We start from the raw sequence: 15,103 nt of genomic DNA, 5'->3' as shown, positions 1-15,103 counted from the left end.
GTGTGGTGACAGGCACCTGTAACCCCAACTACTTGGAAAGCTGAGGCAGGAGAATAGCTTGAACCTGGGAGGCAGAAGTTGCAGGGAGCTGAGACAGCACCATTACACTCCAGCCTGGGCAACGAGAATGAAACTTCATCTCAAAAAAATAAAATAAAATAAAAATAAAAAGTAAGAAATAACGGAAATTATTTGTTTGCATGCCTGTCTGTATAACTAGACTGTAAACTCCTTGTGACGACAGGTATTGTTCATTCATTCAACAAATACAATGGAGTCACACTATGCACCCATTTGACTCACTTGACTTCTTTTTTTTTTTTTTTTTTTTTTTGTGAGACAGAGTCTCACTCTGTCTCCAGGCTGGAGTGCAATGACATGATCTCCGCTCACTGCAACCTCCGCCTCCTGGGTTCAAGGCGGGATCAAGCGATTCTTCTGCGTCAGTCTCACGAGTAGCTGGTACTACAGGCGTGCGCCACCATGCCCAGATAATTTTTGTATTTTTAGTAAGGTTTCATCTTGTTGGCCAGGATGGTCTTGATCTCTTGACCTTGTGATGGGCCCACCTCGACCTCCCAAAGTACTGGGATTACAGGCGTGTGCCACAGCACCCGGCCGACTTACTTGTCTTCTTAGAGAAAACATTAAAAAAGTAGAAGTACAAATACTCTATGATTCCGCTTATGTAAGGCACCTGGAGTAGTCACATTCATAGAGACAGAAAGTAGAAAGATGGCTGCCAGGGCCTGGGAGGAAAGGGAAATGGGGACTTACTTGCTCAATGGGTATAGAGGGTCAGTTTTGCAAGACAAAAAAGTTCTAGAGATCTGTTGCACAGCAATGTGAATATAGTTAACAGTATAAAGTATGTACTTCAAAATGATTAAGATGGTAAATTTTGTTATGTGTTTTTTACCACAATCTTTTTAAAAAGAAAAGAAAAAGAAGAACCAGCTAGCAGTGCCTGAGATGACAGCATGAATCTGTGCTGTTTCCATGGCTGGTCTTGGTTCTCTCCTTCACAGAGTATGCATTTCATTGGTCTGAATGTGATTCTATTGTTTAAAGATAAATGTTTCTGGCCTGGCACAGTGGCTCACGCCTTTAATCCCAGCACTTTGGGGGCTGAGGTGGGAAGATCACCTGAGGTCAGGAGTTAGAGACCAGCCTGGTCAACATGTTGAAACCTCATCTCTACTAAAAATACAAAAATTAGCTGGTCATGGTGGCAGGCACCTAATCTCAGCTACTCAGGAGGCTGAAGCAGGAGAATCACTTAAACCTGGGAGGCAGAGATTGCAGTGAGCCAAGATCTCACCACTGCATGCCAGCCTGGGCAACAAGAGCAAAACTCCATCTCAAAAAACAAAAAGAAGTTAAATGTTTCTTACAACATAGCCCCTACCTGCAACCAACTGCTTATATGAGCTTTAATCAAAGAAACTATTTTCCTATTGGAGGGGAAAATGGTCATACTAAACTTGTTAAGAGAAGAGAGAGTTAAAGAATCCTCAGGGATCTTTTTTTTTTAATTCTAAGATGAAACAAAACACCTGAGTTAGTATTCTTGGAAAATGTCGGGAAAGCTTTGACACGTTTCGACATTTATCAATTAGAAATTACTGCGGCCGGGCGCGGTGGCTCAAGCCTGTAATCCCAGCACTTTGGGAGGCCGAGGCGGGTGGATCACGAGGTCAAGAGATCGAGACCATCCTGGTCAACGTGGTGAAACCCCGTCTCTACTAAAAATACAAAAAATTAGCTGGGCATGGTGGTGCGTGCCTGTAATCCCAGCTACTCAGGAGGCTGAGGCAGGAGAATTGCCTGAACCCAGGAGGCGGAGGTTGCGGTGAGCCGAGAGCACTCCAGCCTGGGTAACAAGAGCGAAACTCCGTCTAAAAAAAAAAAAAAAAGAAAAAAAGAAATTACTGCGTAGCAAAACTGCTTGGTTTGTATTCCATGCAACATGAGGCTCATGTTAAAAGAACATCAAGGTCCCAGCATTGTACTCCAGTTCTTCCACGCAGCTGCCAACATCTTACGCACACCCACCACCAACACCTTCATAACTGCTTAAATAACACAGCCATGAGTGACAAGACGGAAGAAATTTGATTCCACCTTGCATTTACTGTCAGCTTAACTTGTAGGCCCCAAAAGAAAACAGCTTCTTACTGGGGAGGGATATGTGCTTCTCATCTATTGTCAGGCAATGCCAGGGCACTTTATAGGCAACAAAAAGCCCCTGGAGTAAGGCTGAGGATGTTCAGGGATCATTTTTACTATATGAGTACTACCATATAGTAAAATATATTATGTATCCAAAATATATTATATATATCATGGAGTTCCTGATACCAGGTTTTACTACTGTTTTCCTTCCGAACCAACTCTCAAGTGATATGTCTGACTTTTGAGGCCCTGGCTGTTGGGTTTTCTCTGTTCTCCAACCTCTCAGAAGGCAGGTGGACAGCCTCAAGTGCACACCTAAGGGACTTGGCAGCTCCCAGCTGAAGCCATCCTTCATAGAGTCAGTGGAACCAATCATCAACATGATTTGAAGGATGGGAAGATATGTCCTTTGCACTTCACAAACTCATGTTATTCATTTCCTCCTATAGTCCTAATGCTGAACATGTCTTCCTTGAACCCTGCTATGGCTTGAGTATTTTAAGCATGTCCTCCAAAAGTTCATGTGTTGGAAACTTAATCCCCAATACCATAGCATTGGGAGGTGGGCCCCAATAAGAGCGTGATTAGGTCATGAGGGCAGAGCCACTGTGAATGGATTAATGTTGTTATCACAGAAGCAGGTTAGTTAATATGAGAGTGGGTTGTTATAAAGCAAATCCAGCCCCTGATGCCTCTCTCTATCTCACATGTTCGCTTCCACCTTCTGCCATTTGCCCATGGGATAAAGCAGCACAAGGCCCTCACCAGATGCCAGCACCACACTCTTCAACTAATTTTTCGTAATTTTAGTAGAGACGGGGTTTCACCATGTTAGCCAGGATGGTCTTGATCTCCTGACCTCATAATCCACCCGCTTCAGCCTCCCAAAGTGCTGAGATTACAGGCGTGAGCCACCACGCCCAGACTTCTTCTTCTTTTTTTTTTTTTAACAAATGAGGAAACCAAGGTTTATGGAATTAAGTTACTTACCCAAGGCCTCTAACTCTAAGTGACAGAACTGAAATTTGAAACTGTACAGCCTTTTGAGTCCTTCAGAACTGAGAGACCGTGGTTGGGAGAGTGTTTGTGAACTCTCAAGTATGATAGATGCTTTATACCCTTTGGGGCAAGAATGAACAGAACCAGTTTGCAGCTTGTTATGGTTGTGGCTGGAGGTGGGTGGCTGGGGGAGAGTGTTTTCCAAGGAGGCAGTTGAATAGATCCAGTGGTTAGCTTGGATGCCCTGATCACATCCCCAGAATCTGAGTGGGAAAAGACAGGAGGGTTCACAGTCCAAAAGAAAGCCCTGGGGCAGGTTGAGGTGGTAAAGGAAACTCCTAGGGTGTGGATTCAAACAGTCCATTGGAAGCCCAGGCCTTCAGCAAGAGGAGCACTGTGGCTCAGATGACCCGAACCTCTCTAACAGGGCTAAGGCAGAGAGAAGCTCCAGTTCAGTCAGAACTTTCTTTCTTTTTTTTTTTTTTTTGAGATGGGGGTCTCACTTTGTCACCCAGGTTGGAATGCAATGGCACAATCTCAGCTTACTGCAACCTCCGCCTCCTGGGTTCAAGTGATTCTCCTGCCTCAGTCCCCCGAATAGCTGGGATTACAGGTGCACCCTGCCACGCCTGGCTTATTTTTTGTATTTTTAGTAGAGATGGGTTTTCACCGTGTTCCCCAGGCTGGACTCGAACTCCTGAGCTCAGGCAATCCACCCACCTTGGCCTCCCAAAGTGTTAGGATTACAGGAATGAGCCACCGTGCCCAGCCTCACTCAGAACTTTCCAAGAAATCAGGGACACGCATCCCAGGAGATAAGTCCCTGTGGGAGCCAGGCCCACCTGTGACCCCTTCATCTTGTCTCTCTGCCCTTGGGTTTCTGGCCCCCCGGCTTCTCCACTGCTTTCCCTGGATCCCCAGCTCCCTCCTTGGCTTCCCCAGCACCTCCCTTCCAGGCCATTCTCCCCTCACACAAATCAGTGTTCTGTCTGCCATGGCGGCTCCTTTGTTTACCTCCAGAGCTGCCAGGCCCACCACTAGCCAAACACAGCAAAGCCCAGCCAGCGAGGGGAGGCTCCAGGCTCAGTCTGGTCCCTCGGAGACAGGTAATGGCCTCCAGGCCAGGGAGGCAGCTCAAAGGTAGGCTCCCCCCTCACTGTGCTCTTGGTTCAAGTCCTGACAACCCAAGCTTCAGGCCTAGAGGGAAAGCGCACAAGGTCTGCCCATGGCTGGGCAGGAGTCCTTCTTGTTGAAACAGCTTTGGCGAGGAGCCCCGGGAATCAAAGACCCAGCTGGAGAGAGGTGGGGGGAAATGCTGAGGCCCTCTGGGTGGGAAGTGGAGGCTTAGCCTGCTCCTGGTTCTCCCTGTGTCTCTTCAGCCAGGTAGAACTGGAGCCCTCAGCCCAAGGCACCCAGGTGCCTGTTTCCCCACCAGAGGGCTGTGTTCCTCTCCCAAAACTCTGCGTCCTGTGCCTCCCCTACCATTCCAGCTGAGAAAAGGAAGTGGGCATTTACTCTAGGCCAAGCCCCAAGCAGGAAACATTGTAAGGATGTGCCTGGCCTTGGTCTGTCTGAGGTTAGTGGGAGCTTATTTATCTGATGTATAATTATGTATTTATATAACATGTAACATAAAGGCAGGGGCTCCAATTCTGTTTTGGAAGCTGGGGGCTGATGGGCAAGCAGTGAGGAGTAGTGAGGGTGCCAAGCTGGAGGGCAACAGGGCCACAGGCAAGGTCATCTGAGGAACAGTGGTTGGTGGTGAGAGGAGATGCCCCAACAGGGAGGAGGAGAGCCCTGGCAGCCCAGATTCCCTGGGGGGGGTGGGGGGGAGAGAAAGAAAGAGAGAGAGAGAGGGAAGGACTCTTTATTTATTTATTTATTTGAGATGGAGTCTTGCTCTGTCGCCCAGGCTGGAGTGCAGTGGCACTATCTCAGCACACTGCAAACTCTGCCTCCCAGGTTCAGGCGATTCTCCTACCTCAGCCTCCCGGGTAGCTGGGACTACAGGTGCCCACCACCACCACGTCCAGCTAATTCTCGTATTTTTAGCAGAGATGAGTTTCACCATATTGGCCAGGCTGGTCTCAAACTCCTGACCTCGTGATCTGCCCACCTCAGACTCCCAAAGTGCTGAGATTACAGGCATGAGCCACCAAGCCAGGCAGAGAACTCTTTCAATGGTGCCCAGGTAATTCTGTGAGTATGGGTGGGGGTGGCAGGGGCAGGCAGATATTGGTGAATGAAGTAGGAATGATTTTAGAAGAAACGAAATCCCCAATTTCGTGCGTTTTTAGGGATCCATTTTGAAAACAACTAACTTGACTAAGGAATGCCAAGAAGAAAATCTAATTCTGTTGCCAGGCCCCAATGGAGCAAACAGAGCTCGAGACCCAGGGGCCTTTGGAAGGAACAGGAATGGGGTTAGAGGTGAGCCCTGGCCCTGCTAAGCCATACTCTCTGTCCCATTCTGCTTCAGTTTCCAGGAGCAGGAGTGGGGATGGGGCTCTGGAAACTGAGTTTATACGTGAAGCAACCCAACTCCCCCCTCCGGATCAGTAATTATTCATGGGGTCACTGGGTCCCCTGGAGTAAACAAGAAATTTGCCACAGTTTTAGGCACAGTTTTGCTTTTTATCTCATCAATATACATTTTAATCTAACAGTCTAACAGCCTCACACTCCTCAACCCTGTCCAAGCCCTCTCCCCTTCTCTCCCACCCTTGCCCAATCAGCTTCTCATCTGTTGCAGGGACAGGAAGTCACCAGGCACAAAGGTGATTTGAGGAGGCAGTGACACCTGTGGCTCTCCTGAGAGGTGCTTAGGAGAGGCCAGAGGCCTAGGAGACCCAGGTGAGGAGAAGTGGTGGGCTGAGTCTCATCGGAAAACACTGTCTCCTGGGACTCAGTCCCATTCAGAGTCTGTCTCCCTGGACCTGGGCCTGCCACTGGTCACATCAGCAGACAGGCAGCAATCCTCAGCCAGGGGAACTTGTGGATAAAAGGAGGCCTTTAGCCCAAGTCACACTCACAGAGCCAGCAAGCCTGTTGGAATCCCCTTTCACGCAAGCAGTGGAGATGCTCCTGCCACAGCTTCCTGACCCCTCTGTGATTCCAGGAGTGCAGGAAGGGGCTCTCCGGATGTGCCACCCGGGAAGACAGAGGGCCAGTGCTGCTACCTGCAGCCACATGACTCCACGACCATGTCCTCATACTGCTTATACACCACGTTGTTGGCAGAGTCAATGAAGAGGATGCTGATGGGACTGAGCCGCGTGGGCACACAGCAGGTGGGTGGTGTGGACTCAGGGTCCATGGAGTTCATCAGAGTCTGGATGACTGCATGGTTCGTGGGCTCCAGGTGGGAGCGCAGAGGGAACTCGCACAGCCCCTCGCAGTGGAAGGCCTCGTACTCAAGGGGTGCGATGATCCAGTCGTCCCAGCCCATGTCCTTGAAGTTGACATGAAGGGCCTTCCGACTGCAGCGAGCCTTGAGGTTCTTGCTGGGTCGCTTGCCCTGGCGAGTGGCCAGTGGGGCCCGCCGTTTTCGCCGCTGGCTGAACAGGTACTCGTACACAGTCTTATCATCCTGGCCGGAGCGGGCCTTAATCTCATTAAAGAACAGGTCCCGTTTCTTGGTGCGGCCAAAAACCAGGAACAGGGCCTTCTCGTGGACCTGCCGGGCGGCACGATCGAAGCCCAGGCCACGGAGGTCCACGGCCCGGCCCCGTTCCCAGGCCTCCAGCTCCAGGCACAGCTGGGCCGAGTTCTTAAAGTTTCGGAAGAGCTTCCAGATGTCGAACACCTCCCAGCCAGATCCATCCAGACCTGGCACGGAGCGCACATCCAGCAAGGCTGCCGGCTGCCGGCCGCTGGGGCAGCTGGACAGCTTCAGCTGGGCAGCCCGCCCGCCTCCGGGGGCCGCTGGCTTGGTGGTGTCCGCGGGCTTCCTCCGCAAGATCCGCAGCTCGGCCCCCAGCAGCCCATCCTTCTCCAGGGCACTAATGTCAAACACGTACCTCTGCTTCCTGACCACGGGACTTCGGTCATCTAGAGAGAACACCCAGAAGTCATTCCCTACGATCTCACCAAGGGAGCCAGCCAGTCACCTCGAGGCTGCGGGGGAAGGCCCCAGCTCTCTCTCCCTCCAGAGAGCTTTCTCTCACCTCTGCCCTATTCTGACAGAAGCCAAGAACCAAACCACTGAGAGCCTTTTTCAAAATGAGGGCACTTCCTACACAGTCAATCAAGTAGGGGTGTTCATCTGCAGATGTGGGTGGGTATGATTGGAGTGATTCTGGTGTTTGTGTCATGATCTATGTGTATCAGAGATTTACCAGCCTTGTAACTGCCTTCTACCTCTCTCTCTCCCAGCCACAAGCTAACGTGATATCTCATTTCACGTTGGTGGAGTGGGCATTAAAATCACTCCCGTTGACTGGGTACAGTGGCTCACATCTGTAATCCCAGCACTTTGGGAGACTGAGGTGGGTGGACTGCTTGAGCTCAGGAGTTCGAAACCAGCCTGCAAAACATGGTGACACCATGTCTCTACAAAAAATACAAAAATTGGCTGAGCATGGTGGCGTGCACATATAGTCCCAGCTACTCAGGAGGCTGAGGTGGGAGGATTGCCTGAGTCCAGGGAGGTTGAGGCTGCACTGGGCTGTGAACATGCTACTGCACTCCAGCCTGGGCAACAGAGCGAGACCCTGGCTCAAAAAAAATTACACATTTTTCCAAAGGAGAATCCCAAGGTTCAGAAAAGTTAGATGACTTGCTCAAGGTCACCCAGCTAGGAAAAAACAGAGTTGGAACTCTAGCCTAGAGCTTTTTTCTTTTTGAGATGGAGTCTTGCTCTGTCACTCAGGCTGAAGTGCAATGGCGCAATCTCGGCTCACTGCAACCTCTGGTTCAAGTGAGTCTCCTGTTTCAGCCACCCAAGTAGCTGGGATTACAGGCACCTGCCATGATGATGGTCTATGCTTTGTATTTTTAACAGAGGCGGCGTTTCACCATGTTGGCCAGGCTGGTCTTGAACTCCTGATCTCAGATGATCTGCCCACCTCGGCCTCCCAAAGTGTTAGGATTACAGGCATAAGCCACCACCTACAGTTTTTTTATACCCAATTCTCAGCTGTTTCCACCATCCCTTAAAGGAGACCTTAGTGTCGTTTTACAGATGAGGCACAGAGATAGGGAGTGACTTATCTAAGGTCACACAGCAAGTTAATGATAAAGCTGGTCCACACAGACATACAGCCCAGTTTTCCTGGCTTCCCAGTGTAAGGATTTTGTTGCCTATGTGTTTTACCCTCCTGAGTGTGTGAGTGTGACAGTTTGTATGTCTGTGTCAGATTGGGTTCATGTATGAGTATAAAAAGTATACATGATTGGGCTTGTGTGACTATTTGAAGGGCACATAGATGTATAATGTGTATGATCGATCTTGTGTGTGTATGTAAGAAGGTGTGTGTGCACATGCGTACGTGTGTGATTCAGTATGCATGTACTTGTGTGATTCAGCGCATGAGTATAAACATAAGGCTATGTGTGTGTGTGTGAGAAGCTCAGTAGTATCTCTGAATCAGCATGCTGTCCTTCCTAAATACCAATTTGGCATTGGGGAACTTTCATATAGTACTCTAGAAGGTGACTAATTAGGCCTTTAAACTCCCCATCTCCCCCACTCCACGCTCCCTTAGTGCTGGGGGACACAAGGACTTATTTTATGAGCCCCCAAGGGGTCACAGCTTTCCCTGGCTGGGCAGGCAGCCAGGCCACCTCCCCCACCTCAGCCAGACCTGCTGCCTCTGTGCCTCCCCCGCCCCCTGGCAGCCCCCTCCAGGCCAGCTCTAATGAGGAGCCTCTCCCACCCTCTGACCCCTCCCCCACGCTGCCAGCCTAGGACTCGGGAACCAAAGCAAATGAGATGCAGGCATCTTAAGTGACCAACAGCCCACCTCCCTCTTCACACTAGAAAGAAACTGAGGCCCTGAGAGGGGGAGGGACTTGCTTAGATACCACAGCAAATGGAGAGGAAAACCTGCAACAGTAACACTAAGTGGGCGGAGAGAGACAGAGGGGAGCAGGTATTCTCCCAGGTTAATGAGGAGAACAAGGCATGTTCAGGACAGGAACTAAAGTTTTTGTGTTGGAAGGGCTCTCAGAAACCACCCTGTCCAACCCCATGTAGGTGTACAGATGGGAAAACGGAGACCCCAAGTGAGAAGGGGCTTTCCCAAGGTCACACTGTGAGGCAGACCCTAGGCTACTCCCTCCCCATGTATCCGAACGTCATTCCATGACCCCAAGATGCCCCGTTTACTGTGTGCACCTATCTCGCCTCCTTTATCCCCTTGCCTGAGGGAAAAGTTGCAGAACCATGGGGAGCTCAAGACTCATTTATTTCTCTGCCATCTGAGACCACCTACAAACCCTTGGAGCCTGGAAAGTTGGGCCAGCCCAGCAGGTACAGATGCACAGCTGGGTAATCAAGTCTTGGAATCTGGTCTCCAACTCTGCCACCAACTGGCAGGTCTTGTCTCCTCTCCGGCTTTAGTGCCCACTCTGCACCTTGCAGGCATAGGACCTGGTTATTCCTAGGTGCCTTCCAGTGCTGATGTGCAGGCAGCCTGGAATCCGCTATGTGTCAGTGTCCCCAGACACCCACCCTGGGCCAGATGCACACAGTGTCTCCCACCAGGGCTGTGCCAGGGCTCTGAAAGCCCCTCCATTCATGCAGATGCCCCTCCCTCTGAGCCGTGCCCCTGCCACCCCGCCCCCTCACCTTGCCCTTTGTCAATAAAGCTGGTGATGGTGTTGGCCAGGCCAGCCTCCAACTTCACGCTGCTGTTGGCTCCCTTTCTGTCAGCATCGGACAGCGTCCTGTACAGCGAGAGCATGTACTCGTGGGGTGTGACGGGGGGCGGGCGGAACGGCTCCTTAGGCTCTCGAGGGGGCCCAGGCTCCCTGGCCTTCTTCAGCAGGAAGGAGCTGGGGACAGATCCTGCCTTTGGGGGTGGCTTGCCCCCGGGAAGCTGTCCTTTTGGGGTCACAGTCCGTGCTGTAGCCTGCCTTGTTTGGGGAGGGTGTCCTGGCTTGGGTTCAGGGCCACCCAGTCTTGGGGGCAGCTTTTTGGGTTCATCCTTCTTGGGCTGTGTCAGGCCTCCTGTCTGCCCGGTGCCTCCCTTTGCCCTGGCATTGGCATTGGTGGACCCCCCACCATAGCCGTGACCCCCTGGCCTGAAGACATTCTGGGCCAGAGGGGGCCTCTCCTTGGCCTCTGCTTTGGCCAATCCGGGCTTGGCCCCCTGGGGTCTCTGGCCCAAGTCAGGGGCACCCAACACCGTGCAGATGAATTCCAGGTCCAGCCAAGCCAGGTACCAAAGCAAGAAAGTGAGGAGTTTGGGGAGTCTCATCCTCTGGCCAGCCGCTGAATGACACCAAAGAGAACAGCGGCAGCAGCGAAGGTGCCTCTGGTTTGGCAGGAAAAACCATGAAAGGAGTGGGCTTTCAAAAGCAGCGGCAGCAGCAGTAACAGCAGAAGGAAAGGCTTTCTCCTCAGTCTGAGACTCTTGAAGTCTGCCGGGCGTGTGTCTGTATCCAGTCCCATAGTGGAAATGCTCTCTATCCAGACGCGCACCGTCTCCAGTCAGCAGCTGAAAATAACTCGTTCTTGAAAGGAGAAAGCCGACCGCCCCCTTTCTCCTGCACAACTGACTGAGGGCTTGAAGGAGGCTTGTATAAGGCTGAGGGATTTTTCCAAGAAGGAAGAATGGCGTAATACTGCCTGTGTGCTCCAGTTTTTTTTCCCCCTAGTTTTGAATCCTTTCCAGTGAAAATACTTCACACACACACACACACACAGGCCTGCAGGTGCTCAGAAAAATCTTTTACAAACCTGAGCTCAGGAATTGGAAACGGAATTCCAACCCAAACCAATTTAATTACTCTCTGATGTCATGCTGTCTAAACTCATTTAAGTGCGATATATTTATGTGAAAAAAATCACCGCTGCCCTTTCGAGGCTATGGCTCACGGGGGCTCTTGGCACAGAGCCCCACAGTGGGACTCTAGGCTTAGGGGGCCTCCCCCTCCACGGAGCAGACTCAGGGGTCTTCACCTCCACCTCGTGGAGCAGCCCACCCCACCTTCCCAAGGAGAGATGCTGAAGAATGAGCTCAAAGATCTTAAGCCCCAGAAGCATGGGGAATGTGGGTTTGTAGTTAAGTCCTTAGAGGGTTTTTAAAGCAGTTTCAACTCCTGCGTCTAGTCTGGGACTTGGGGTGTGTGTGTGTGTGTGTGTGTGTGTGTATGTGTGTCTGTGGGTGTGTGTGCCTGTTTGTATTAGTAGTGGGGACAGCACAGATGGCAGCATTTACCCAGTTTCTTTTATTTTAATAAACTTGTGGTGACCCAGAGACTGAAAAATATCAGTGCCAGCTACACCCCCTCCCTACTCCCAAATGCCATTGACTGAGTGCATATTCTTCAGGCTTGGGAGCACTGCCACCCTTAAGCCACTCCTTGGATGGTGGCAGGTCCAGGGTGCACCCCACCACCACCCCAGCAAAGACGTCCTCAAGAGTTTTCTTAGAATAGACTGGCTGAATCTGGGGCAACAGCGACCCCTACAGGAAGCTGGAAAAGCGATCTCCCACACGAGGCTTTTTCGGTAGCTGTGGAAGGTCTGAATTCCGCCTAAACTCATGGGTTTCTTTAAGTGCCTCATGGAAGTATGGAAGCTCCCTTGCTCTTAGGAACCTGTGCTGTAGAGCCCCTGAGCAACTTACCACAGTGGGGAAAGCTGTTTGCTTCACCTGAAATATCCTCCTCTCTCTCTCCCACAACTGGAGGAAGCACTCCACATCCTGAGAAGTTTAGCTGAAAATTCGCCTCCTTTGGGAAACCTTTCCTGATCCCCAGACAAAGCCAATTACTCCCTCTGCACATTTCATTACAATAACACTTGTCATGCTGTGAGAAGGATGGCGGGGAGAAGCAATAGTTAGGTAGGCTTCCTTCTTTTTTTTCTTTTTTGAAATGGAGTCTTGCTCCGTCTCCCAGGCTGGAGTACACTGGTGCGATCTTGTTTCAGTGTAACCTCCGCCTCCTGGGTTCAAATGACCCTCCTGCCTCAGCCTCCAGAGCAGCTGGGCCTACAGGTGTGCACCACCATGCCCATCTAATTTTTGTATTTTTAGTAGAGACAGAGTTTCACCACGTTGGCCACTCTGGTCTCGACTAAAAAGACAAAAATTAGATGGGCATGGTGGCGTCCTGCTTAACTGGGATTACAGGCACGTGCCACCATGCCCAGCTAATTTTTGTATTTTTAGTAGAGACGAGGTTTCACCTTGTTGACCAGGATGGTCTCGATCTCTTGACCTCGTGATCCACCCGCCTCGGCCTCCCACAGTGCTGGGATTACAGGCTTGAGCCACCGCGCCCGGCCTATTTTTTTTTTTTTAATTATTTTTATTGTTTGAGACAGGGTCTCCCTCTCACCCAGGCTGGAGTGCAGTGGTCTCTGCTGGCTGCAGCCTGGAACTCTGGGGCTCAAGCGATCCTTCTGCCTCAGCCCTCCGCATAGCTGGGACTACAGGCATGCACCACCATGAGGGGCTAATTTTTGTGTTTTTTGTGTAGATAGTGTTTTGTTTGTTTGTTTGTTTTTTGTTTTGTTTTGTTTTGTTTTTTTGAGACGGAGTTTCACTCACGTTACCCAGGCTGGAGTGCAATGGCGCGATCTCGGCTTATCACAACCTCCGCCTCCTGGGTTCAGGCAATTCTCCTGCCTCAGCCTCCTGAGTAGCTGGGACTACAGGCACGTAGTCCATGCCCAGCTAATTTTTTGTATTTTTAGTAGAGACGGGGTTTCACCATGTTGACCGGATGGTCTCGATCTCTTGACCTCATGATCCACCCGCCTCGGCCTCCCAAAGTGCTGGGATTACAGGCTTGAGCCACCGCGCCCGGCGAGACAGAGTTTCACTCTTGTTGCCTAGGCTAGAGTGCAATGGCACGATCTCAGCTCACTGCAACCTCCGCCTCCCAGGTTCAAGGGATTCTCCTGTCTCAGCCTCCCCAGTAGCTGGGATTACAGGAGTGCCCTACCACACCCCGCTAATTTTGTATTTTTAGTAGACATGGGGTTTCACCATGTTGTTGGTCAGGCTGGTCTCAAATCCCTGACCTCAGGTGATCTGCCCGCCTCGACCTCCTGAAGTGCTGGCATTACAGATGTGCGCCACTGTGCCCAGCCAATAAATAATATTGATAAAATAAAAAATTTAAAAACATAGACTTATTCCCACTGCACCAGTCCTCTCTGGCATGCCTCCCACCACTCCCTCCTCATTGCCACCATCACTGCCCTGTCCTCCTCACTGCTTGTCCTGCTATACGATTCTCCCCTGTAACTGGCTTCTAGGCCTCCAGGCTCTCTCTTGTTCTACTCTCCCTTTACTAAAAGCTACCCATCAAACAAGTGCTAACCCACGTGCCACCTCCTCCATGAAGCCTTCTTGCATCCCCCAGAAAATGCATACCCACCTGAGCTGCCATGACTCATTTTCTGTGCTCCTTTTACATTTTTTGGCAGCTGAAAGTTTATTCAGTCTCTGCCTCTGCCCGCTACGCCAACACAGTTCATTTCTTCCACTCTGTATTTTTTCATATTTTAAAATCATAACTTCATTCCTTATAACTATAATAATTTCTTTACATACCTGTCTCTCCCATTAGATTATAACTAAACTGTACCATATTTATCTTTCAATTATACCCAGTGCTTGGCATAGGGCCCAGCACACAGCAGATCTCAGTATGTGTTGTATGAATAAATGAATCTCTAACTAGCCTTTATTTACAAAAATCATCATTTCTACCTTGAGTTGTGGTTATTTGTCGACATAACCTGCCTTCTCCATTAGACTATGAGTTCTTTAAAGAGAAGGATTGTCTTATCACTTCTTTTTCTTGAGACAGAGTCTGACTCTGTTGCCCAGGCTGGAGTGCAGTGGTGTGATCTTGGCTCACTGCAACCTCCGTCTCCTGGGTTCAAGCAATTCTCCTGCCTCGGCCTCCTGAGTAGCTGGGATTACAGGCACGTGCCACCACACCTGGCTAATTTTTGTATTTTTAGTAGTAAAAAGGGGTTTCACCATGTTGGTCAGGGTGGTCTCGAACTCCTGACCTCATGATCCTCCCACCTCGGCCTCCCAAAGTGCTGGGATTACAGGCATGAGCACTGCGCCCTGCCTATCTTACCACTTCTTAAGCATTTTGTAAGCTCAGAGAGTGAATAAATGAATGAATTGAATAACCATGACGTCTCTATACGTGGCCTGGTAAAGAGCAAGGATTCTAGAGACAAACAGACCTGGTTTTGCATCTTGGTTCTCCTATTTATATATTGTGTGATCTTGGGAAGCCTCTAAACCTCTCTGAAACTCTAAACAGGGATAATGATAGTGCTTACCTCACAGGACTCTTGCTGGAGAGTAGATGAAGTAAATTGCATAAAGTGATCAACTATTAATGGCAACTATTAATAACAGCTTTTTTTTTTTTTTGGCAGAGTCTTGCTCTGTCCCCCAGGCTGGAGTGCAGTGGTGCCACCTGGACTCACTGTGATCTCTACCTCCCAGGTTCAAGCAATTCTCCTGCCTCAGCCTCCCGAATATCTGGGACTGCAGGCACGTGCCACCACTAGCATGCCCGGCTGGTTTTTTGTACTTTTAGTAAAGACAGGATTTCACTGTGTTAGCCAGGATGGTCTCGATCTCCTGACCTTGTGATTCACCTGCCTCAGCCTCCCAAAGTGCTGGGATTACAGGAATGAGCCACTGCCCCCAGCCAATAATAGCTATTTTTTTAAGCACTTATTCCAGTCAACTAGACTCTGGCTTTTGTACTGCATTGC

At 50.2% G+C, this 15,103-nt stretch overlaps 1 protein-coding gene and 1 non-coding gene across 2 annotated transcripts; both read right to left on the bottom strand.

The window, feature by feature from the left end:
• Window positions 1-2,133: 2,133 nt before the first annotated feature.
• On the bottom strand, window positions 2,134-2,268 carry LOC116563043. Its single transcript, XR_004274185.1, has one exon. It is a non-coding gene; the product is annotated as a small nucleolar RNA SNORA49 (small nucleolar RNA).
• Window positions 2,269-5,787: 3,519 nt separating this feature from the next.
• GDF5 (growth differentiation factor 5) lies at window positions 5,788-12,281 on the bottom strand. The gene is made up of 2 exons (XM_032295143.1): window positions 9,965-12,281; window positions 5,788-7,224 (listed from the first exon to the last, which is right to left on the bottom strand). Exons 1-2 carry the CDS (start codon window positions 10,593-10,595, stop codon window positions 6,350-6,352), a joined length of 1,506 nt encoding a protein of 501 aa, XP_032151034.1. The 5' UTR covers window positions 10,596-12,281; the 3' UTR covers window positions 5,788-6,349.
• Window positions 12,282-15,103: the final 2,822 nt, after the last annotated feature.

The sequence above is a fragment of the Sapajus apella genome, unplaced genomic scaffold, assembly GCF_009761245.1.
Source record: "Sapajus apella isolate SASKATOON/1434 unplaced genomic scaffold, GSC_monkey_1.0 scaffold33, whole genome shotgun sequence".
Taxonomy (NCBI): domain Eukaryota; kingdom Metazoa; phylum Chordata; class Mammalia; order Primates; family Cebidae; genus Sapajus; species Sapajus apella.
The sequence above is the reverse complement of the archived record's forward strand: the minus strand, read 5'-3'. Positions and strand labels throughout refer to the sequence as shown.